General features: G+C 39.8%; 1 protein-coding gene across 1 annotated transcript in view; it reads left to right on the top strand.

Annotated features, from left to right (window-relative positions):
* Positions 1-23,826, top strand: part of EDNRA (endothelin receptor type A) — a 64,694-nt gene extending 40,868 nt beyond the window's left edge. Inside the window, exons 4-8 of the mRNA XM_049770089.1 lie at positions 10,526-10,724; positions 14,515-14,667; positions 20,775-20,908; positions 21,323-21,431; positions 23,568-23,826. Coding sequence (XP_049626046.1) covers positions 10,526-10,724; positions 14,515-14,667; positions 20,775-20,908; positions 21,323-21,431; positions 23,568-23,708 — 736 coding nt within the window. The 3' untranslated portion in view covers positions 23,709-23,826. The remainder of the gene's footprint in view (positions 1-10,525; positions 10,725-14,514; positions 14,668-20,774; positions 20,909-21,322; positions 21,432-23,567) is intronic.
* Positions 23,827-24,905: the final 1,079 nt, after the last annotated feature.

Genomic DNA, 24,905 nt, shown 5'->3' with positions numbered 1-24,905 from the left:
AAGTATGTGTACAAGTAAAGACCTGAGGTGGAAATTGTGTAAAAGGAATAAAAACTTCATCAATAAATAATACTAAAAGGGAGGGGGGAAAATGTGAAAGTTTTATCTTGTGCTACATAATTAGTAACATTATGTTTAATGATGATCATCAATTGATTACCACTATGTCTAAGTTTTGTTTACAATGTAGAAGCTGTTTCACCTAATCCTTGCAATAACACTTCTTTGTGATGTTGTAATTATCCCCATTTCTCTGCTGAGAAAGCTGAGGTTAGCAGAGGCCAGTCAAGTCTACTCAGCTACCAAGTGCTGGAGCCAGTAATCAAAATGAGTAGTCTGTGTTCTGAACAGCTATGTTCAGACATGTAAAAACTCAAACCAGAAAGAAAAAGAAAATTGACTTATCTTTGTGAATTCTGAAAATGAAAAGCCTTTTTAAATTTAAAAGAGGTGGTAGGAATTTCAACTAAAATCATTCGTGTATTTTAAGTTATAAAATGTTAAAGCATAAAAAAGCATGCAGGATTTTTTATATAAAGCAGGAGTCTCAAACTCAATTTACCTGGGGGCCGCAGGAGGCAAAGTCGGGGTGATCCTTGAGAGCAAAGTCAGTAGTAAGCCTTGAACATTGGGGGATGTGACCCAAACAACTAAAACAAAACAAAAAAAATTCCTCTAGGGCAGGGCCACAAAATGTTGTACAGAGGGCCACAAATGGCCCATGGGCTGCGAGTTTGAGACCCCTGATATAAAGCAATAAATTGGGTAAATATTAACAGTAAAAGCTACATTTACTATTCTTAGATTTTTTAATAAAAAAAAAAAAGCTATGCAATAGTAATTGAAACCTTAAGACTTCCAAATGAAAAGGGTATGATTTTTATAAATCACCAAAGAAAAATTAAAATGACTAATTTGCACATAAATAGTGTCCATGTAGTCAAACAAATACTAATTGAAAAACATATTTCTCAATATCTGATGGGATTAGAGATTGAAACAGCTCTTTTGGAAAGAAACCGTTTACAAATGTTTTGGCTTTCTGATCCAATGATGACATTATTTAGGTTGTCTTCTAAAGAAATTTTCCAAAATTTGAATAAAGAATGAATGCACAAAGATCCTTAGAACAAAGATGTTAATAATTTGCGGCAGTAAATTGAATGTGCCTTTATTACCCCTTAAAAGAGAAATAAATGAGGATTTTAATATAATTTTAGCACATAAAACCAAAGTTCCTTAAAGTCATGTAGTTAAGATCAGTAGTAATATCAAGAGTTGAGGTGATGAGGCTTAGTAATATTCTCTATGGGAAAAAAAAAGGAATTCTAAAAGTGTACTTACTTCTATTACTTATCACTCATTTTCCTCATATACTTTATGCCATCCCATATATTTTTTTCTCATTTGTACTGCTTCCCCATAGCCGTAATCATAAATTATCACTAATTTTCCAAGACTGAGTAGCTCGAAAACACAACCCATATGGACACATAAGCACAAGGCTGAGCTGTATGGAGAAAAACACATGCTTCTTTCCAACTGTATTTCCATCTCTGGTTGCCTTTACATGCAGCACCATGAAAGTTAGCGAAGTGTCATTTTATTTTAAAATAATTAAACTTTGTGCCAAAGGTTGGTAACAAATTTTAGGAACCACTGAGCCTAATTAAAGATAACCACACCTTTTAGAAACATGGAACCAGAAAACCACAGCCAGACAAGAACAGCATATAAAAAATTAAAATAAAAAAAAAAGGTGAGAAGTAAAGGCACACAGAAGGTGCTTGGCTCCTGTGGACAATAAAACATTTTACAAGCTATCATGCTCTGACAAAAGAAGCATTGATGTCAAAGAGAGGCCAGAAAAGAGGAGAGAATTTTCTCAACTGGGTAAGAAATACAGACACATTTTCATCCCTGCACTGTCTTTTCACAAAAATGAAAAAATGTTCTGTAGATAACATGTGGCAGTTTGGTGTAGTGCTTCCTTTTATACTTCATCTAAATCTCTTTCATACATTTTTTTACAAATATTTTAAGATACTTATTCCTGAGCAATAGTCTGTGTAATAAAAGATGTTAAGGTGGAGAAATAGGAGTCATCACTTCATTAAACAAAGAAACATGAGTAAGATGGGCTGGAGCCATAGGACAATGAGTAGGGTGCTTGCCTTGCATATAGCTGACCAGGTTCAGTCCTTGGCATCCCAGATGGTATCCTAAGCATCACCAGGAGTAATTTCTGAGTGGAGAGCCAGGAGTAAGCCCAGAGTATTGGAGTATTGCTGGGTTTGACTTAAAAATAAACAAAAATATTTTAATAATAAACTATTTTGGGCCTGGAGAGATAGCACAGCGGTGTTTGCCTTGCAAGCAGCCGATCCAGGACCAAAGGTAGTTGGTTCGAATCCCGGTGTCCCATATGGTCCCCCGTGCCTGTCAGGAGCTATTTCTGAGCAGACAGCCAGGAGTAACCCCTGAACAATGCCAGGTGTGGCCCAAAAACAAAAACACAAAAAAAATCTTTTAAAATCAAAAATTGTGCAGTTTGGAACATTGTTTAATTTTTATGAGTTGAATTGAATTATGACAACCCTTGAGATGTTCCCATACATTTAAAAATATTTTAATCTGGGGCCGGGCGGTGGCGCTGGAGGTAAGGTGCCTGCCTTACCTGCGCTAGCCTAGGAGACGGACCGCGGTTCGATCCCCCCGGCGTCCCATATGGTCCCCCCAAGCCAGGAGCGACTTCTGAGCGCATAGCCAGGAGTAACCCCTGAGCGTTACCGGGTGTGGCCCAAAAAAAAAAATATTTTAATCTAATCACTTTTGGTGTAAGTGTTTTTTTGGGGGGATAAGGAGTATAACTATGTATCCAAGTTTGATCCAGTTTCCTTTTTATTCCACTAGTTACTCATAAATTCAGAGTGCTGATAAATAAGGAAAGTTCATAATAACATAATAATAATTTCTCATTATTCCACTAGTTACTTATAAATTCAGAGTACTGATAAATAAGGAAAATTCAGAGCATTGATAAATAAGGAAAGCCCTCATTATAAGTTTCTAATCTGAATAAAGTCAAGTAATGATTCACCAAAAATCACTTTCCTTATTCATTTTGACCAAGGCCTTGTCCTGTTAAATTTTTTCACCAATTCCTCCTCAACCCCAAATTTTATATATTTCTTTTCATTTCTCTTAAGAGAATAAAACAGGGATCTCAGAAATAAAAAGACTTCAGGGAGGGGCCAGGGTTGTGGTGCAAGTAGTAAGGCATTTGTTTGCATTGCACGCAGCTAACCTAGACGGTCTGCAGTTCGATCCCTCGGAGTCCTATATGGTCCCCTAGCCAGGAGCGACTTCTGAGCACATAGCCAGGAGAAACACCTGAGTGTCACCGGGTGTGGCCCAAAAACAAAAAAAAAAAAAAAAAAAAAAAAAAAGACTTTGGGGAACTTAGAAACAAATTTGACTCCTTTATACTTCACCAAGAAGTTTGCTCCAAAAACAAGTAAATTTTCTTCCAACAAAATATGAACCACCACACATTACTGAGAATTATTCTTACATGCCATGCAGGAAAAGTTTTAGGGATTACTAGGAGTTGGTTTGGGAAGATTTGGAAAGAGGGGAGGAAGGTAGATCAGTGTCAGTTGAAAGTGGAAATGGAAATAATGGGAGAGTCGAAGCAGTAAAAATAAGTCTGGGGACTGATACATCATATAGTTCAAAATAGCTGGAAAGTAAGCTGTAAAAAGATGAAATGTTCAACAGCTCCTCCAGAAAGCCATATCCTTCCATACCTGGACACTATGATGATCTCACTCAGGCTATCCTGTTGTCTGTGCCCTAGAAACACCAGACTACGTACGTCAGCTCTTCATCCCAACAAAGAAAAGCATAATCCCTCTGTGGGAGTTTATGGGTTCAGCCTAAGAATTTTGGAAGTGATTTTTTTGGACACCTGGGAATTTATGCAGCTGGGGACTGGGTTTCTCCTTATTCTCCTGGTTAGTATTTTCATTGCTGTCTGATAGTCCAAAAGCAAGACACTGAGCCAGAGAGCCCAGTGTCAGAAAATCCAACTCATCCCCCTGGGTTCTGCAGTGTCTTTTCTTCTTTTATATCAATTCCAATAGACTGACATCATCATTCTACATTTTTTGTGGTTTATTTATTGCTGCTGTTTTGCTTTTTTTTTTCTAGTAAATACCCCAGATTTAATCAACTAAAGAACCACTCTTTTATTATCATTGTCATTATTGCTATCATTATCACACCATGTGTAGAGCAGGAATTTGCAGAATTCAGCTCCAGTGGCTTTATCTAGAGTGTCTCAGTGAATGTCAGCGAGGATGGGGGAGGCTGAACCAGTCTCCTGAAACCAGGACTCATGTAACTATCCCCCTGGTAGAGCCCCAGCTCTCTGAGCTCCTCTGGAGTTGGGGCCTCTCCAGATATCCCCTTTCTCCTCAGGCTCCAGCACTTAGCACAGACAACTAGGGCCCATCCAGTCCAGTGTCAGCCTAACTCTGTCTATCCAGCTGAACTCATTTGAGTAGTCACAAGCCAATCCAATGGATGGGGAAGTGTGGCAGGCATGAAACTGTCTTCTCACACTGCCACTGTCTTTAACATTCTGCATAGGAAGGAATGAGAGATAGATAGCACAATGGGTAAGGTACTTCTGAATCCGGGTTTAATCCACAGCATCTCTGAGCACTACCAGGAGTAATTTCAAATGCAGTCAGTAGTAACCCCTGAGCATCACCGGGTGAGGCCTAAAAACCATCATCATCATCATCCATCATCATCATCAACAACAACAACAACAACTCCTACACCTGTTGCTGCTCTCTCCAAACCTTTGTCTATTCAGCAAGCATCCATTGTCATAAACAAACCCTGCAAGTAGGCATGTCAGATCTGCAGAGTTGAAGGTTCATTTGTTTGCCTTTTGGCATGGTAGCACTGATGTGGAAAGAAACTAGTTCTGCAGTAGACAAGTGTTGGCTGACACCTGGTGGAAACCTTTCATAAGCTGCTTAAGCTGTTTTCCTTTCCCTTCATTCCATAATCGCACTCTATATCACTCACCCAGAAAAAGCATTCCAAACCAAACAAATATCTGAACATGCAGATTTCTCTAGGCATGTTATTCACAACTTTAAAATGCTACCATGATATAACCTTAAGAGATGGAAGTAAATTATATAAAAGTTTTAGTATACAGTGTAGCTGTTAGATTCATAATGGCCTCACCTATGAAAAAAACATGAATTGTTTTGTTTTTTCCGTTTTTTTTAAGTGACCATTGACAGGATCAAACTCAGGGCCTTGAATACTTCAAGTGCTCCACCACAGAGCTACAGCCTCAGCCAAAACATGAGTGTTTTTATAATGAAAGAGAATTTGAAAGGCCAGAGAGATAGCACAGAGGTAAGGTATTTGCCTTGCATGCAGCTGACCAAGGAGGGATCTGGTTCGATTCCCAGCATCCCATATGGTCCCTCAGCCTGTCGAGGGCGATTTTGAATGCAGAACCAGGAGTAACCCCAGAGCGCCACTGGGTGTGATCCAGAAACAAATCAACCAATCAATGAATTAATAGATAAAGTTTTAAAATATATTAATAAAAGAAAAAAGAATTTGGCTAAAAATAAAATATGTGAAATATTGTAATGAATATAATTATTTTAGATATATAGTATATGTATGTATAATATTCAAACTATGCTTGTGAGAATAGAAGTAAGCAAAGACTACCAAGAAATAAAAATAGATTTGGCTGAAATTATATTTTTTGAAGATCAGTTTTTATTTTCTACAGTTTTCAAATGCATTTAATAAGAGTTTATTTTTTCATGTAATGACCTTCGCAGACCATACACTTAAGGTTTAAAAAAGTGCATTAAATTCCTCTTGCTTGGAATTGCATGGAAAACCATACAAAAATAATGGCCAGCTTCTTTCCAAAAGTGTCTGACTTTTGGAGATGTGTCTAACTTTGACATATCACATGACAGGGTCCAAGATGATGTCATGGGAATAGACAGGAGCCCTGGATCAGTCTCCCCAAATTCAGGCTGTGAACTTGGAGGTATGCCAAGGCTCGAGCTCAAAACCAGAGCAACAGGAAAGGAAGATCAGTCTAAAGGTTCTTCCTCGTTTACAAATTATTTGATGCTAAGATTCTCCAAGAATTCCCTTTTCTTTTTCTGTGATCTCTTTCAAGAGTGGCTTGGAAAATGCAGAAAATGTTCAGAATGTATCATACTCTAAGCTTTGGTCAATAAAATCAAAGGCAAGGGTTGTAGCCATACATAGTACAGTGGGTAGGGTGTTTGCCTTGCACGCAGCTGACCTGAGTTTTATCCACAGCATCCAATATGGTCCCTAAGCCTGCCAAGAGCAATATATAAGTTCATAGCCAGGAGTAACCCCTGAGCACCGCCAAATGTGACCCAAAAACCAAAAAATAAAATAAAATCATTGACAGTTAGGAAGCAAACAAGAATGTATAGTTTCACATCTATTTCTTTTGGCTCTATTTATTATGACCACGTGCAGATGTGTTGAGGGAGGATCAGATTCTACAGAAAGGAGAGTATATTGATACACACAAAATAATATGTGAGCTACGAGTTAGAAAAACTTGTCTTGCATGTGACTATTTCAATCAGGATCCTAGTTCAAATACCCCACCCAACCTAGGGTACCCAAGCACAGCCTGTGGTCATTCCTGGCCAAAGAAACAGGAATAGCTCTAGCACCGTCGGATGTAGCCCACATCCTGCTAACCTCCCAATTAATATATGAAATAATGGAGTTAAACATAATAAATAGGAAGTATTCAAATTCTCAGTCACAAGTGAACAAATGAGCAGACTGACTGAATCATTTGCCATTCAAATTACTTCTATTTATTTAAAATATTGGATTAACATTAAAATATATATATAAGCTTTGGGAACATTATAAAATGAAGCTTATCTGTGAATATTTTCACCCTTAAAACCATGTCAACCACATTTTCTTTTTTTTATTTTTAAAAATGACTTTTGAAACACCATGATTTACAAGGTTGTTCATAATACAGTTGCTTTTATCCACAGATACAAAATTGTTCATAATTGTATTTCAGTCATACAATGTCCAACACCCTTCACCAGTGCACATTTCCAGCCAACAATGTCCCTAGTTTCCTTCCCCTGGCCTTGCACTCCCCTCCCTTTTTCCCCCTCCCTTTTTTTTAACTTAGACACCCTTCCACACCATTGTCTAACCTCAACCATCTTCTCTCTCACCAGAGAACTCTGTACTTTTGCTCTCTTGAGGGTGGGGGGACTTTATTTACATCTACGTCCCTGGTAACTTACCCAGGCAGGAGAGAAGACAGATAATCATCACCAGCCGAGGGACACAGACTTCCCGACTCCGTGCCTCTTAGTTTTTACTGGCCATCAGGCTGCCAGTCTAATAGGACCACAATGAAAAGAAAACAGTAATGGAAAGCAAAATAAATAGCAGACTTGATCCCACAAGGAAGGACCATAAATTTTAAAATGCAATCTTGGCTGTGTAGTCAAGGGATTTTCTTGGTCTGTTTGCATAGCTGTATTTTATTTTGTCTGAATTGTGCTGGTCCTCGGAAGCAACTCTTCACCGATACTTCTTTACTGAGAAATCGCCTGCAGAAACCTGTACTTTATCTGGGCAACTGTGGCCCAAAGTTGTGCCCACCTGCAAGCAACTCCACCGAAGAACTCAGAAGTTGAGTTTTCACCGTTTGTCTGTCCCACTATGAGGACATCGCAGTAAATCTAAGTGATGAGGTCCATCTTGGAGAATATGGGGGAACAGTTGCCTGCTTTAATTGTATTGCCAAATCTTCCCTGTACCCCAAACACATGTATCCCAGTTTTCAGCAGTATGAAGATGGTTTGTTTTACAGCTGCCTTCTGGCACTAATTAATACTATTTTTCAAGTGTTTCCTCCCTTTTCTCCCAGCAGCAAAAATTTCAAGAATGAAGCTACTCAAGTACCCAAGCACATTATGGTTCCTTCTTCCCAGGTCACAGAGCAATGAGCGTCACACTGCAGGTCAAAGAGAAAGAAACCAACCCTACTTTAGACTTCTAGTACTAGTGGGGTTGTTTTCATGGAAATACAGAGTAAAAATTAAGCACAATTTCTTCATGAGTTTGACCTTTTATTGCAAGTTCTTCAGATTCATTGGTGGCCTCCAACTACTGCATGCACCACTCTTTTAGATTTAAAACACAAAGATTAGAAACCATTGAAGTCAAACAAGTTGCTGCTTCTTGAATGGTAGAACTCATGCAAAATAAAATAAGTCAGAAGAAAAAGGAAAAATACCAGATGTTTTCACTTATCTGTGGTGTACAGAGAAACGAGACAAGGGCACGGAATGTATCAACAAATACAAGCCCTTGGTTCCAGAGCATAGAACTGGGAATGCCAAGGAGGAGGGCAATGGCATGAAAATGAAGAGGCTGACTGACTATAACATAGGGCATTGATCAAAAATCTTGGACATTTTGGTGATGACCAGTGTGGTCACTATGTGCATCACAACCACAAAAGTCAATGCTGCTATAAGAATGTGCCTGACCCAAACTATAAGTAAAAAGATTTTTAAGGGCCCGGAGAGATAGCACATCGGTGTTTGCCTTGCAAGCAGCCGATCCAGGACCTAAGGTGGTTGGTTCGAATCCCGGTGTTCCATATGGTCCCCCATGCCTGCCAGGAGCTATTTCTGAGCAGACAGCCAGGAGTCACCCCTGAGTACTGCCGGGTGTGGACCAAAAAACAAAAAACAAAAAAAGATTTTTAAATGCATTTGCCAAGGGGTGTAGTGATAATACAGTCAGTAGGGAGCTTACATTACAGCAATTGACCCTGCTGTAATCCATGGCATCTCTATGGCCCCTGAGCCCTTTGTGAGTAATTTCTGAGTGCAGAAGCAGGAGAAACCCCTGAGCATTGCTGGTTATGTCCCCAAAACAACAACAAATGAGTTTGTCAAGGTGGCAGGGTGAGGAGAGGGAGAAAACCTTGGACCATAGAAGAACGCTGTTACTGGTGGTGAATTATAAATTAGAAAACTATGAGCCAGAGCAGTGGCACAAGCAGTAAGGCATCTGCCTTGCCCTCACTATCCTAGGACGAACCGTGGTTCGATCCCCCAGCATCCCATATGGTCCCCCAAGCCAGGAGCAATTTCTGAGTGCATAGCCAGGAGCATCACTGGATGTGGCCCAAAAACAAACAGAAAAAAAAATTAGAAAATTAAATGTCTGAAACTCTGTTATCAGCAGCTTTTTGAATCACCATGCTTAAGTTATTTTTTTGAGAATGAAAAAATAAAAATAAAACAGGCTATCTTTTAATTCTATTTTATACTCTGGCATAATTCCAGAATGAGAAAACAAAAATGTCTATTTTTAACATGCATCAAGTGTTACCAAAATATGGAATACACACTAACACTGCTACCTGTGATCATATTTTGAAGTCTGAAGAGAGAAAATAATAAACTATCGCTATGCATTTAACTCCATAGTCCTTTTACCTACTATATAAGGAGAGTACAATACTCCTCACAAGTGCCATCAGCCGTTTCTGTCCCTGCTATTATCTACTTTTCCCCTAGCTTAAAATCCCGGGGCACTGATGCCGATGGTGCCAAATTCTAAATACCAGGTCCCAGATGGAGATCTCAGACTGGGCCCTACCTACCAGGCAGTTGACTTCCAAATACTTATAGCCCTGAGTGCCCCACTGACTTTTCCACCAGAATTCTCTTTGATATCATGTTAAGCCAGAAGAAGGACATTCACAGGATGATCTCACTATGTGACCTGTAAAAAATCTGAATGAGGAAATGCAATGTTTTCAAGAAGGAATGCCTGGATCACCCTTGATCCAGAGTATAGAGAAGAAAAGGGCAGAAAAGGAAAGTAATTAAGAGTGGAAAAGAGGTAGATGGGAATCAATGGCGAGTACAGCTCATGGGGACCTCAGTACATTGGTGCTGTAGAGGAGTGATAGAGTGAAATAACCAAGCCAGAGTCAGGCCAGAGCAATCAAACAGCAGAGGGGTGTTTCTTTACACATAACTAACCTGAGTTTGATCCCAAGCATTCCATATGGTCCATTGAACACTGCCAAATATAATTCCTGAATGCTAAGCCAGGAGTAACCACTGAACATGCCATATAAGGCCCTAAAACTAAACCACAGCATCAACAGCACTAAAAACATGAGGTCTAAACTCTAACACCCAAATTGAACATGTGCCTGTCAAGGAATGGGGTAATGAGACCTGTTACACTGGGGAAGGAAGCAGACACTGATGGTAAGATTGGGGTTGGAACATGGTATGTCTAAAACCCAACTAGGAATTACTTTGTAAATCATGAGCTTTGGTTTTAAAAAATATTTTTAATTTTCTAACCCCTTGGTTCCATTCCCTCTCCCTTTTTTTTTTTCCAGGTACAGAGCAGTGGCCTCCTGGAGTCGTGTGCAGGGAATTGGGATTCCCTTGGTCACAGCCATTGAAATTGTGTCCATCTGGATCTTGTCTTTCATCCTGGCCATCCCTGAAGCAATAGGTTTTGTCATGGTGCCCTTTGAATACAAGGGTGAACAGCACAAAACCTGCATGCTTAATGCCACATCCAACTTCATGGAGGTACAATGAGTTGGAAGGAATGTGAGACGGGGTGGAGGGTGTTTTCTTTTATAATTATCTGGCTTTTTAATTTTCCTTTGTGAGTTCAGTTAGATAGTCTTCAAATGCATGATGAAAGAACATGAAACTAGAGTTTAGATTTTGAATTAGAACAACTTTTCTTTTTTACTCTTGTATTCTACCTCTACTATAGACCCACTAAGCAATTTTTAACTCGAAAACACACTTGGACTATAGGCATTATATGTATTTATATGTGTGTGTAGATGGTGGTAAGAAAAGGAAGGAAGGAAGGAAGGAAGGAAGGAAGGAAGGAAGGAAGGAAGGAAGGAAGGAAGGAAGGAAGGAAGGAAGGAAGGAAGGAAGGGAGGGAGGGAGGGAGGGAGGGAGGGAGGGAGGAAGGAAGGAAGGAGGGAAGGAAGGAGGGAAGGAGGGAGGAAGGAAGGAAGGAGGGAAGGAGGGAAGGAGGGAGGGAAGGAGGGAAGGAGGGAGGAAGGCGGAAGGAGGGAGGGAGTCGGAGGGAGGGAGGGAGGTGGAAGAAGGGAGGGAGGGATGGGGGAGGGAGGGAGGAAGGAGGGGAGGGAGGGAGGGAGGAAGGAAGGAAGGAAGGAAGGAAGGAAGGAAGGAAGGAAGGAAGGAAGGAAGGAAGGAAGGAAGGAAGGAAGGAGGGAGGGAGGAAGGAAGGAAGGAAGGGAGGAAGGAAGGGAAGGAAGGGAAGGAAGGAAGGAAGGGAAGGATGGAAGGAAGGAAGGAGGGAGGAAGGAGGGAGAGGGAGGGAGGGAGGGAGGGAGGAAGGAAGGAAGGAAGGAAGGAAGGAGGAAGAGAAGGAAGGAAGGAAGGAAGGAAGGAAGGAGGAAGGAGGGAAGGAGGGAAGGAGGGAAGGAGGGAGGGAGGCGGAAGGAGGGAGGGAGGCGGAGGGAGGGAGGGAGGTGGAAGAAGGGAGGGAGGGATGGGGGAGGGAGGGAGGAAGGAGGGGAGGGAGGGAGGAAGGAAGGAAGGAAGGAAGGAAGGAAGGAAGGAAGGAAGGAAGGAAGGAAGGAAGGAAGGAAGGAAGGAAGGAGGAAGGAAGGAAGGAAGGAAGGCAAAACAGTAATTTCCATCTGAAAGATTTTTATATAGTTCTCATACATTTGTTTGTAAATATAGTGTTTCAAAGTAGGAAGCCATCCATACATGTGCTTACGTTGGTACAAATTCTATGTTTAATTGCCAATTACATACTTGCAGAGCATTTTTCACAAAGCATTGCAGTGTAACAAGCTCAGTGGTTGTTGATCCCATTAATGTTGCTTTGCAAAGCTTCATCACAGAACTGGGTACATTGGGAAGCATGTTTAAAATGCATATTTCCTCTGCATAACTAGCTGTGTGTGGGCAAGAGACAAGCTAAACTTAAACGGATCACTATTTTTCTGAAACCAGCATAATCTGGTGCTTTGACTAAGTTTCATGCAGCTCAGATTCCTCTTTAATCATTCACAGACATCTCAAGGTATGGTTTCCTAACTTGCAAAGTTCAACAAATTTGTGGCTTTACAGTGGACTGGTTATCACGCTTGGACATTCTTATTTTTAAGTTAAAAGTTCCAATGAATATGACACACTGGCAGCCTCCAGTGAAGGTCTAATATTTATGCAGGCTTTTTGTTTTTCTGAAGTTGGTCACCACAGTGAAAAGCAGAGACAGACAGAAAAGGAAAGAAGAAATTGAGAAAATTCGAATCAACAATATGAATGTTCCTGATGAAAAGCTTCCAGTGAAGAATAGCAAGAGCTTATTATAGCAAACTAGCTCAAATAAACTGGGTTATTTCCTAATATCCAAGTCTCCCTTAGACTTATGTTGTCAAATGGAGATGATGCCCTGGAGTAGAGAAACAAGCCAGAGTATGAACCAGTCAGTGATTGTTCAGAATCTGTCTAGATGGAAGCTTTCCACCTTTTCTCCCTCCTGTTCTTTCTTCTGTCTTTTCATCTTTCTTCCTTTCTTTTTTCATTTCTGCTCCAACCTAGCTGTAAACCTTCATTCCAAAGAAATATGTGACTTCATTTCTGCAGACTTCTGTCAGGGTCTCCAGTCTCTCCCCTCAGGGTCAGCTTCCAGACCCTCTATACTTGCTTTGGGGACAGGCACCCTCTGGCCAGCACTGCCAGGAAAGCCAAAGTTATTCAAAGTGGTGTTTGTATTGCTCCTTTGAAGACTTCTTTTTATTTTTTTAAAGTTCAGGACTGTAAGAGTTCTACATTGTGATGTCAATAGTGAAATATTTATGTAAACAAAACTGAATAACCAATTCCATAGGGACCATGTTCTTGTCCTGAGGACAGAATTCAAGAATCTGTAAATTTGGATGGGGCGGGGAGTACTTGTTTATTTTCTTTACTTTTAGCTGAAATTGTTCATTTTCTTCGGTTAGGACTGTAGACAACCACAATAGTATCGAATGACACCTTTTTGTTTTCATTGATTGAAATAACAGACTACATAACATTTGGGTAGCTTCTAAATATCACTGATACTCAGGATTGCTTCAGTGTTGAAAGTTATTAAAACTACCATTTGATGTGTCATGTAACTTGATAAGAGAGACATGGATCACTTACTAAATCAGAATTTCTTTGTGATATTTATATCTGTTTTCATGTGATGTGTTACCGCAAAATCTTTATTTTATACACGTAAAAGATTTCTCTTAAAAGGGATTTCAGATAAATAGCCTTTACTAGACTGCCAACTAACCTAAATAGTTTAGCCCTACCCAGAACTTTCCTCAGATGCCATTTATAGCTTATTGTAATAGACATGTTTGTTATAAATGTAACCCACTGGACCTCTTTCTATATTCAGGAACTGAGAAACATGGTTTTTATTTCTTTTACTGTGGGAACTGAGAAATTATAGGAAACGGAATTGTCCTTAGTAAATAAACAAGCTGGTAAATAAAGGAAGAAAAAGCATTTCTTCCCAAATTAGTAATTAATCTAGTGAGAGAGAAACCGCAGATGTGATTTCCAGTTTTATTTTATTAAGTTTTCTTCCCCTTTAAAAAGACATGTATGAGAACCCATTATTAATAGTATAGTAAACCATAGAATCTCAATAAAAAATAGTTTAAGACATAAAACTGAATAATCCCAGTATTTACAAATCTTATCCACAAGGAGATAAGGCTAAGAATGCTTTCAGATAAGATCATCTGCCACTATGGTTTCCAGGTGGTACATATTAAAAAGGCAAAAAAGAGTATGGTTTTGATGGCTACAGATTCTTGCTCCAAGGTCACATAGGGCAAAGGGTTAACTCTAGCAGCCAGAGCCACACAGACAAGCTATTCATGTTTTCTCTATTTGCAAACAAGATGTGCATGTTAGCATGTTTGACCACAGGAACCAACAGTAAGTCATCACAAGCAAAATGCTAAGGCTCATTAATAAGTAAAGACAACATATCTTTTGTACAAACCTCTGTTCCATGAATATTGGAAGGGATTTCTTTTTGGTGATTAGGGCTCTTCCAACTTGTCATTAAAACAAGCTTCATTCTCTTTATAAGTCTCTTGGCCAGGAGCATATCTTTGTAGATGCAGTATCTTTGTGTAAAGCCAGAGAAATATCTGGAGTTTCCAGTCACACAATGATCAGCACTACTACCATGTCCTTACCACAACCAGAAAGCAAGTGTCTACATAGAACATTGCAGGCAAAGGAGCTTAAACTGCTGGAGTCACATACCATTTATATTGACACTAAGGGCTCTCTTCTTTGTCTCTCTTTTCTCTTTCCTTCCCAGTTCTACAAAGATGTGAAGGACTGGTGGCTGTTTGGGTTCTATTTCTGCATGCCCTTGGTGTGCACTGCCATCTTCTACACCCTCATGACTTGTGAGATGTTGAACAGGAGAAATGGTAGCTTGCGAATTGCTCTGAGTGAACATCTAAAACAGGTAAATATGATAAGATTTTAAAAATCTGGATGAAAGAGCCAGAGTGATAGCACAATGAGTAGGGTGCTTACCTTGCACACAGCTGATCTGGTTCAATATCTGGTATCCCAGATGGTACTTGGAGCCCACCAGGAGTGATACCTGAGTACAGAACCAGCAAGTAACCCCTGAGCACCACCAGGTGTGGCCCAAAAGACAAAAAAAAATCTGGATGAGGCACTGTTGTCCTGAACAGGAGCAGATTTATAAATACTGTGCTGAGAAGTAACCCGGTCTCCTGAGAATAAAATTGCTTTCTGGGGATTGTTTCCTTTTGCAATGTGGTAGACATCTCATCTATGAAATGAAAGTTATAAAATAGGGTCAATTTGAATTCTAGGTCCTAAGAGAGAAAGCAGTAGATATTTCTGGTGTGTCAGGCACTATTGAACATGTGTGGTGTGGGACTTATCATTAAAATGAGTTTGCGAGTTGTCAAACACACAAGAAGCATACACCCCCTTTCTCCTTCTGCCAACATTTCAGGCTTGTTGTAAAAAGAAATTGCAACTATGAAACTATGAGAGAATGGAATCATGAACTTATGGTCAAAGGAGCTTGTGCCAACACACACAAACGAGAAGAGGAGACCCTGTTCCTGGAAGAGGGGGATTGAACTCTTTATACAGATGATGGATTGGATGGGAAGAAAGCTAGGACATAGGGTTGGGAGAACAGGATGACCTTAGAAATTGAAATGGGTTGGGGCCAGTGTGATAGCACAGTGGGTAGGATGTTTGCCTTGTGCACGGCTGATCCAGGTTCGATCCCCGACATCCCATTTGGTCCCCTGAATGCTGCCAAGAATGACCTTTGAGCACAGAACCAGAAGTATCCCTTGAGCACTGCTGGGTGCAGCAAAAAAAGAAAGAAAGAAAGAAAGAAGAAGAAAGAAAGAAGAAAGAAAGAAAGAAAAGAAAGAAAGAAAGAAAGAAAGAAGAAGGAAGGAAGAGAGGAAGGAAGGAAGGAAGAAGGAAGGAAGGAAGGAAGGAAGGAAGGAAGGAAGGAAGGAAGGAAGGAAGGAAGGAAGGAAGGAAGGAAGGAAGGAAGGAAGGAAGGAAGGAAGGAAGGAAGGAAGGAAGGAAGGAAGGAAGGAAGGAAGGAAGGAAGGAAGGAAGAAGGAAGGAAGGAAGGAAGGAAGGAAGGAAGGAAGAAGGAAAGGAAGGAAAGGAAGGAAAGGAAGGAAGAAGAAGGAAAGGAAGGAAGGAAGGAAGGAAGAAGAAAGAAGAAGAAAGAAAGAAAGAAAGAAAGAAAGAAAGAAAGAAAGAAAGAAAGAAAGAAGAAAGAAGAAAGAAAGAAGGAAAGAAAGAAAGAAAGAAAGAAAGAAAGGAAAGAAAGAAAGAAAGAAAGAAAGGAAAGAAAGAAAGAAAGAAAGAAGGAAAGAAAGAAAGAAAGAAAAGAAAAGAAGAAAGAAAGAAAGAAAGAAAGAAAAAAGAAAGAAAGAAAGAAAGAAAGAAAGAAAGAAAGAAAGAAGAAAGAAAGAAAGAAAGAAAGAAAGAAAGAAAGAAAGAAAGAAAGAAAGAAAAAGAAAGAAAGAAAGATAAGAAAAGAAAGAAAGAAAGAAAGAAAGAAAGAAAGAAAGAAAGAAAAGAAAGAAAGAAAGAAAAGAAAGAAAGAAAGAAAGAAAGAAAGAAAGAAAGAAAGAAAGAAAGAAAGAAAGAAAGAAAGAAAGAAAGAAGAAAGAAAGAAGAAAGAAAGAAGAAAGAAAGGAAGAAAGAAAGAGAAGAAAGGAAGGAAGAAAGAAAGAAAGAAAGGAAAGAAGAAGAAGAAGAAGAAAGAAAGAAAGAAAAGAAAGAAAGAAAGAAAGAAAGAAGAAAGAAAGAAAGAAAGAAAGAGAAAGAAAGAAAGAAAGAAAGAAAGAAAGAAAGAAAGAAAGAAAGAAAGAAAGAAAGAAAGAAAGAAAGAAAGAAAGAAAGAGAAAGAAAGAAAGAAAGAAAGAAAGAAAGAAAGAAAGAAAGAAAGAAAGAAAGAAGAAAGAAAGAAAGAAAGAAAGAAAGAAAGAAAGAAAGAAAGAAAGAAAGAAAGAAAGAAAGAAAGAAGAAGAAAGGAAGGAAGGAAGGAAGGAAGGAAGGAAGGAAGGAAGGAAGGAAGGAAGGAAGGAAGAAAGAAAGAAAGAAAGAAAGAAAGAAAGAAAGAAAGAAAGAAAGAAAGAAAGAAAGAAAGAAAGAAAGAAAGAAAGAAAAGAAAGAAAGAAAGAAAGAAAGAAAGAAGAAAGAAAGAAAGAAGAAAGAAAGAAAGAAAGAAAGAAAGAAAGAAAGAAAGAAAGAAAGAAAGAAAGAAAGAAAGAAAGAAAAAGAAAGAAAGAAAAGAAAGAAAGAAAGAAAGAAAGAAAGAAAGAAAGAAAGAAAGAAAGAAAGAAAGAAAGACAGAAAGAAAGACAGAAAGAAAGAAAAAGAAATTGATATGGGCCCCAAGCATTTGAGGAGTTGAGAAAGGCAAGGAATATCATTAGAGTGATGTCCAAGGTAAGACTCTTAATAGGAAATAGTGTTAGGTCAACTTTTGGAGAGCCCAGACTTTCAGAATCTGTGTCCATAAGAAATAATTGTTGGTGCATCCCAAGTAGCCCAGAACAGAGAGGCTGTGGTCTTTAGAGATCAAACTGAGCATTTATGTCTGCTGGCTGTGTGACACTAACTAGTCTGCTTACTCTTTCTGAGCTTCTGTGGGATAATGTACATAAGGGTGCATGAAACTTTCCAAGGGGTATAATAACTCTCTTGCTTATTGTCTGCTTTCCTCAAGATGTTGGTATATATTAATGCAAAGACTAATTGTAGCACTGCAGGTAAGGTCTTGGGCTCTAGAGCATACTCAACTACACAGGAATTTTATGGAGGCTTCAATATACCCCGTGTAATTCATTATACACAGCATTCTTGTTTATCTTTTTTTGATCACTGAACTCATTTTTCTGAACTTCAGCTTCACTGTAAAACTGGACTTAATATTTGAAGCGATGTCATTAAAGAAGTCAAGGGAATGAGTGGGCAAACATGTACTTTGTAAACCTAATACCATAGAAATGGCAGCTATTATTGTTTATTGAAACTTAACAGGTACATTAGATCGAGACATTTTATTGTAATTGTGTTCAGGCATGCATACTTCAAAGTATTTCAAATGTGAACAAAGTATGCCCTTGTAACAACTCATTTCTATAATAAAAGTAATTTATTTGGGGGCCGAAGAGATAGCACAGTGGTAGGGTGTTTGCCTTGCACACAACCAATCCAGGACGAACAGTGGTTCGAATCCCAGTATCCCATATGGTCTCCCATACCTACGAGGAAGGATTTCTGAGTACAGAGACAGGAGTAAACCCTGAGTAGTGCTGGGTGTGACCAAAAAAAAAAAAAGAAAAAAGAAAAAGAAAAAAAGTAATTTATTAGAATTGATATGTGGAAATTGGATTTTTTTTAAATGTTGAGTTTTGCCTTGCCACTCATTATTTAAGCAAAATATGGAAGATGACCTAAAAATAATAAAATAGAGACTAAAACCATCAGAATGGGAGACTGTTTTCCTTTTATGGAGCATTTTGTAATTTGGGGAAGAGCATTTCCATTTATTTTCTTCTTGCATACTTCCCATAAGATCAGCAGCACTTCCCTTTACTATCCTGTTAAGAGATTGGCTTCACCTGGGAACAGAGAGAAAGTACAGGAGTTAAGGCATTTGTCTTGCATGAGATCAACCCCAGTTCAACATCCTGCACCATAAATAGTCCCTCCACGCACTGTCAAGTGTACCTCAAAATACAAAAGGATGTGAGAAAGAGACAGAGAGAATGGCTCCTCCACATGGAGAGAACTGAGTACTGGGCTTTCTGCAGCAGAAGCTCCCTTGCATCACAAAACAGTAGCCTGTGGGAACATTGCAAAAGAGGCTGTGACTGGGAGATCTTCCAGGGCTGGATTTTCCCTTTGATCTGACTAAAACCCTCACGGGCCCTTGGTCTTGCTTCTTACTTGGTTTCTCAAATGTCTCTTCATTATAACTGTCAACCACTATCAGTTCATGTTTGGTTGCTGATAGCAAAATAAACATAAAACAAAATAACATTGGGTAGACCAAGATAAACCCTCACAAGGGGGTTATCTTCCTTCCACAGCAAGAAGTTCAGATGCCATTGGTTCCACGGTCAGTGGACTTACTTGGAAGCCAGTAGTTTGCTGGTTGAAACATCTCCAGCTTACTCCAAGAATTCCTGACTTCTGGGCAGCAAGAAGAGAAAGAATAGAGCTCTCACATGAGGGGGTGTGCACTCAGGGAAAAGTTTCCACTTTCAAGTAGCTTTTCCAGAAACTTCTATCATGATTTCTACTTAATTTAGTGGTCAGAATTCTGTTGAGTGGCCAAGCACCCCATGCCCCTGCAGTAATTAAATCAAGGAACATAAGAGAATGGACACTTTTTCATCAAGTGACAGACTGTACTAGCAGCATGCCACACCTGAAAGGGTGGTGGGAGGATCTTAGCAGGGCAGGCATATTGGTGCTTTAATGGGATCTTTCATGTGGTCACATCCACTTTGAAGAGACCTGGAATGAGATTTCCATCCAGTTGTATAAACTAATATCTCCATGTTTAAATTTCTATTAAAGTAAATTTGGATTAATATTAACTTCCAAAATGTTCTTGTCTCTGAGAGCAAAATAGGAAATAATCCTTTCCCTCAGACCCTTCCTTTCTAATGTTCTGGCCACACTGTCTTTTCTTGCATTGTTGTTTTTTGGTTTGGAGCCACATTGGGCTGTGCTCAGGGTTTACTCCTGGTTCTCTGTTTGAGATCACTCCTATGGTGCTCCATAGGAGCATGTATTGAACCCAGGTTGATAGCATGCAAGGCCTTATCCAGTGGACTCCAGCCCAACATACTATTTTTTTTTATATGCACAAAGAGAGCTTCTAGAATGGTCCTTCATTCTGTAGATGAAAACTTGTCGTTTTTTTCTCTGTGGAAGCTCAGTTGATGGGCTCTCTGAAGTCATAGCCCAGCCACCAAGTAGCTCAGAAAGATAAAAGTGCACTCCAGTTTTTTGGGTGACCTCTGCACTCCAGTCATCTTAAGTGAGCATCACTCTCATTTAAAGCTGAACTCTGTCGTGTTACCATTCTTGCAACTGTGTGCTTCCAGGAGAACTAGTCTGATACTTCCAACCCCTGTTTTCCATCAGTTTTATTTTGACACTAGCCTATTCCAGTTTACAGTCACGTTGCATTTTATGTTTCAAGTTAGGCTTCTAAATGCATGAACTGCAATGCTCTAGCTTAATGCACACCCAGGGCTACTTGCAAATAATCCCTAACCGAGAGCCTCTCTGATCCCACCTAGACTCTAAATTGGGGAAACCTGCAATTAACTCAGTCTGAGGTCAGCATGTCCTGCTGTTCTAATCACCATTGCTGATAATCTTTTACTGTCTTGGACCCTTCTCCCTCTTTTTGCAAGCTATATATCCTTGGAGACTCCATATTATTCGAAGAAGAATTTGAAAACAGCTCCATGCTGGCTTTCTACAGAATCAGAAAGTGGAGGAGAAAATTACCTACTGTTGCTTTTCACTGGGGTTTCTCACTCCTGGTTTGTTTCCCGAATTAGTTGCAGACTTGTTCTTTAGCATTCTAGGGTTAGTCCCCCTCACTACCCAATCTTTATTAATGCTAGATCTTTCCCTGTTACGCTTTTAGCTAATGCTTCTCCCCTCAATACATGTCTCTCTCTCTCTCTCTTACACACACACACACACACACACACACACACACACACACACACACACACACACAAATATCCTGGTTCTAATCACTAGCCTGAGCCCTTGGCTTGCAGCGGCAGAACCAAGTTCAATCTCCTGTATCTGGTATGGTTCCCCCAAGAACCACCAGGATTGATTCCTTACTACAGAACCAGGAGTAACCTCTGAGCATTGCTGGGTGTGACCCAAGAACAAGCAAATGAAAAAAAAAAAAAAAAGGATTTTTCTGCTTCTTTATCCTTCTTGTATTTCCTCATCTAATTCAAAAACATTCAACTTAACTTTTTTCTTCCTCTCCCTTTCTTCTAGCGCCGAGAAGTGGCCAAAACAGTTTTCTGCCTGGTTGTCATTTTTGCTCTTTGCTGGTTCCCTCTGCACTTAAGCCGTATTTTGAAGAAAATGGTATATGATGAGATGGACAAGAACAGATGTGAATTGCTTAGGTAGGAGCCTGTGTACCCAGCAAGAAACTGGCATTTTTCTGATTTTCATTTGTATTATTTGCTTACAAAATCATCTTAAGTCTACACTAGTCCTGCAAATTTAAATTGCAGAGCCATTCTTCTCTTTAGCTGACTCAGTTCACTGCTGATTTTAAAATTGTTGGAAGCCAGGCCTATTATCCCTCCTATGGCCTAGCATAGTGGTTTGAGCTAACCTTACAGAAGATAAATTTGTTGCCTTTCTTCAGAACTGAAACTGCCAGTTAAACAACCACTTCAAAAATATTCCTGAATTCCACCTAGAAGAAATGGCTTCCGGGCAAGAAAAAATTGCTTATCCTAGGGATGTATTCTAGTTAGCAGATTTTTAAATATTACATTCTAATTATTCAACTCATTTTTCTCTTGCTCTAGTTTCTTGCTGCTCATGGATTACATCGGAATTAACCTGGCAACCATGAATTCATGTATAAACCCAATAGCTCTCTATTTTGTGAGCAAGAAGTTTAAAAATTGTTTCCAGGTAAGATACTTTGCAAGCATTTTCAGTTTTGCTGGGAACCAACCGGGGTGAACGGGACCTGAAGAGGGGAGTGCCTTGAGGATTAAGGAAACAAGACAGACATAAGAGGAAAAAGCATGGGGTCAGAGGGCTCCCGGCCTCGTGCAGTGAGAGCTCTGACTTTCCTTCCACATACAGTATTTATAGTTCAGGGCCAATAAACACAGAAAGAAGGGCAGCCTCTAACAGGCTATCTAATCAAGCCTATGTGGGTCTTTACATCTCCAAAAGGGATGTGTATCAGAAGAAGAAGTTAATGCAAAGTCTCTCAGGATTGTCTTCTGGGAGAGGCAGACAAAAGAGTGACTACAGGATCCCACTATTAGAGCATTCGTTAAAGGGATCATGACTACAGGATCCCACTGTTAGAACATTCGCTAAGGGGATTATGACTTCAGAATCCCACTGTTGAAGCATTTGCTAAGGGGGTCATCATTCTAGTAATTAGAAATCAAGAGTCTATACATCACCTTTTTCCATACCTCTCTCCAGACTACCAATTCTCTAGCTCAATTTATTTGTTCCTTGGATGTTTTTATATCCAGCAAGTTTGAGACTTAGTGTTTGTTCGTTTTGAGATGTGGGCCACACACCAGCAGTGCGCATGGACCATTTCTTGCTCAAACTCAAGGTCTACTCCTGGCAGTGTTCAGTGGACCAGGGTGTCTGTGATTCAAACCCAATCTCCTGAAAGCACAGCATGTGCTTAGTCCATTGAGTGCTCTCTCCTGTCTCACAAGAATCTTTAAAGATAACCAAATGTGGAGCCAGAGAGACAGCATGGAAGCAAGATGTTTGCCTTGCATGCAGAAGGACAGTGATTTGAATCCTGGTATCCCATATGGTCCCCCGAGCCTGCCAGGAGCAATTTCTGAGTGTAGAGCCAGGAGTAACACTTGAGCGCTGCCAGGTGTGACCCCCCAAAAAAAGATAATCAAATGTGAGGGGTGCTTAGAAAATGACCAACTTGTACATGGTCAATTCCTACCACCACATAGAGTTCCCAGGGTATGCCAGGGAATAAACCCAGAGCATGGGATTTTGTAACCAAAATCACAAATCTCAAAGTGCCTTGAAACAATAATCAATATTTTCTATGAACTTCCTCATATTAGAAACAGAGAAGAGGGAACATATAGAGACGATCCTCATGGAATGCCCCATATAAACAGACACCAGCATTTAGTAAACAAAAAAAAAATTACACAGGGGGCTGGAGCAATAGTACAGTGGTAGAGTGTTTACCTTGCACCCATCTGACTTGGGACAGACCCAGGTTTGACTCCTGGCATCCCATATGGCCCCTCTAGCCTGCCAGGGGCGATTTCTGGATGCAGAGCCTGAAGTAACCCCTAAGCACTACCGGGTGTGACCCAAAAACAGGAACAAAAAAATCACACAAGGGGTAGGAGAGATAGCATGGAGGTAGTGCCTTGCATGCAGAAGGATGTTGGTTCAAATTCTGGCATCCCATATGGTCCCCCAAGCCTGCCAGGAGCAATTTCTGAGCATAGAGCCAGGAGTAACCCCTGAGAGCTGCTGGGTTTGATCCCAAAACAAAAACTAAAACACACACACACACACACACACACACACACACACACACACACACACATGTAGATGAAACTTAGAAAGAAAATTCTACTGAATTCTTTTGTAATTTGCTTGATGTTTATCAGTCACAAAATGCTCTGCCTCAAAAAAGATCAACCACCAAACAATCATAATTCGTCCATTATATAGGTTGCAGTTGGCACCACTTGATACTTATTAAGTCAAAAAGAAAGAAAGCTCAAGGTACTAACCCTTAGACCAAGCACTTAAGATCTTCCTCACAACTAATCCTCAAGGCTAGAGATAGTACAATGGCTAGGGCACTTTCCCTGCACACATCTGACCCCAGTTTAATCCCCTGCACTGCATATGGTCTCCCAAGCACTACTATGAATGCTCCCTGGGCACAGAGCCAGGAATAACCCTTGATCACTGCCAAGAGTGACCCACAAGCCAAGTAAATAAATAATAAGAAACCGGAGTTCTGGTACTTTCTGGGAATAGGTGAGGTTCCTGGTGTTTAGAGTATGTTCTTCCCCCCAGTCTTGCCTCTGCTGCTGTTGTTACCAGTCCAAAAGTCTGATGACCTCCGTCCCCATGAATGGAACAAGCATCCAGTGGAAGAACCATGAACAGAACCACCATCACACGGAAAGGAGCAGCCACAAGGACAGTATAAACTAGACAAGGCAGAGCACACCTCATCCCTGTCTTCATTCATGTTGAGACAGTATCACAGCCTCTGTGGCTCCTGAACTTGTCCCATCCTTGTTGCCTGACTTTGCCCCAGCCCTGGAGAAATGACTTTCACATCATCGGAGGGTGCTCTGACTATACTCGCAAATTCTATGACTCTTACTTCTCTCATAGACTCCACTTATATCCTCTGCATGTTCTGTTCAGCACCAAAAAAAGAGTGGGAACTGGCAGAGGGGACAGGATGCTGTTACATGAGACTGAGATATTGACTTATTTTGGCACAAAAACCCAGTTTCAAGTGTATGACTGGTCTTCATGGTAGTTCCACCCAATGACGAATGAAAACTCATCACCATAAAAGTCTAGAAAGACGAAGACAAGGACGATTTCTCTTGTCAGGTGATTTCTTTTTGGCCACAGGTGTGTGTCAGATTTCCCTGAAATATCACTAAGTGCCGCTAATTTTTCAGCTGTGTAGTAACCTCAAAATAAGTAGTTGAGCTCATTTAGACATCTTTCGAGAAAATAATGAAAACTAGTATTCAAATGATCAATTTGATTAACATTTCATGAGACAGTTTGGTTTTGAAAACCTAAATACTCCAGCCATAACAAAGACAGGTACAAAGTAACAACAGAACTGCACTTTGAAGGACTTTTAAGAATCTCTTTTTGGTGTGCTATTTTACATTCAATTTTAAAATCATGCTTGAATCAAATAGTTGGTTTTTTTTCCCCAAATACAGACCTTTGTAATGAAATTTTATGTAAACTGAGCACCACATATCAAGACTTAAATGTATCTATATCATTTAATTGTGCTTAAGACTCAATGCAATGCATAGAAGTCTGATGCATACCTAGGACAAAAAAATGAATTTTTTCAGAGATTTGAATTTTTTGTTTTTAAATAAAAACTTGGTAATGGTACCATGTATATGTGTTTATATACATATATACACACATATGTATATGTGTGTGCATGCTTATATACATGTGTATATAATGCATGTTTTCTATATGTACATTATACATATCACTTCAGATTTTCTCAATTTCTCTGAAAATTTTTACTGGCAGCAAGGTTTTTTTTGATCAGTCTCTTTTCCATATAGGAAGCAGAATGTCAAAGTGGCCAGCTGAGAGTGTCCTGTAACATAATGTAATTACATCCAGTGACAT

Source organism: Suncus etruscus, chromosome 3 (genome assembly GCF_024139225.1).
Source record: "Suncus etruscus isolate mSunEtr1 chromosome 3, mSunEtr1.pri.cur, whole genome shotgun sequence".
Taxonomy (NCBI): domain Eukaryota; kingdom Metazoa; phylum Chordata; class Mammalia; order Eulipotyphla; family Soricidae; genus Suncus; species Suncus etruscus.
This window is presented reverse-complemented; position numbering and strand designations above follow the sequence as displayed.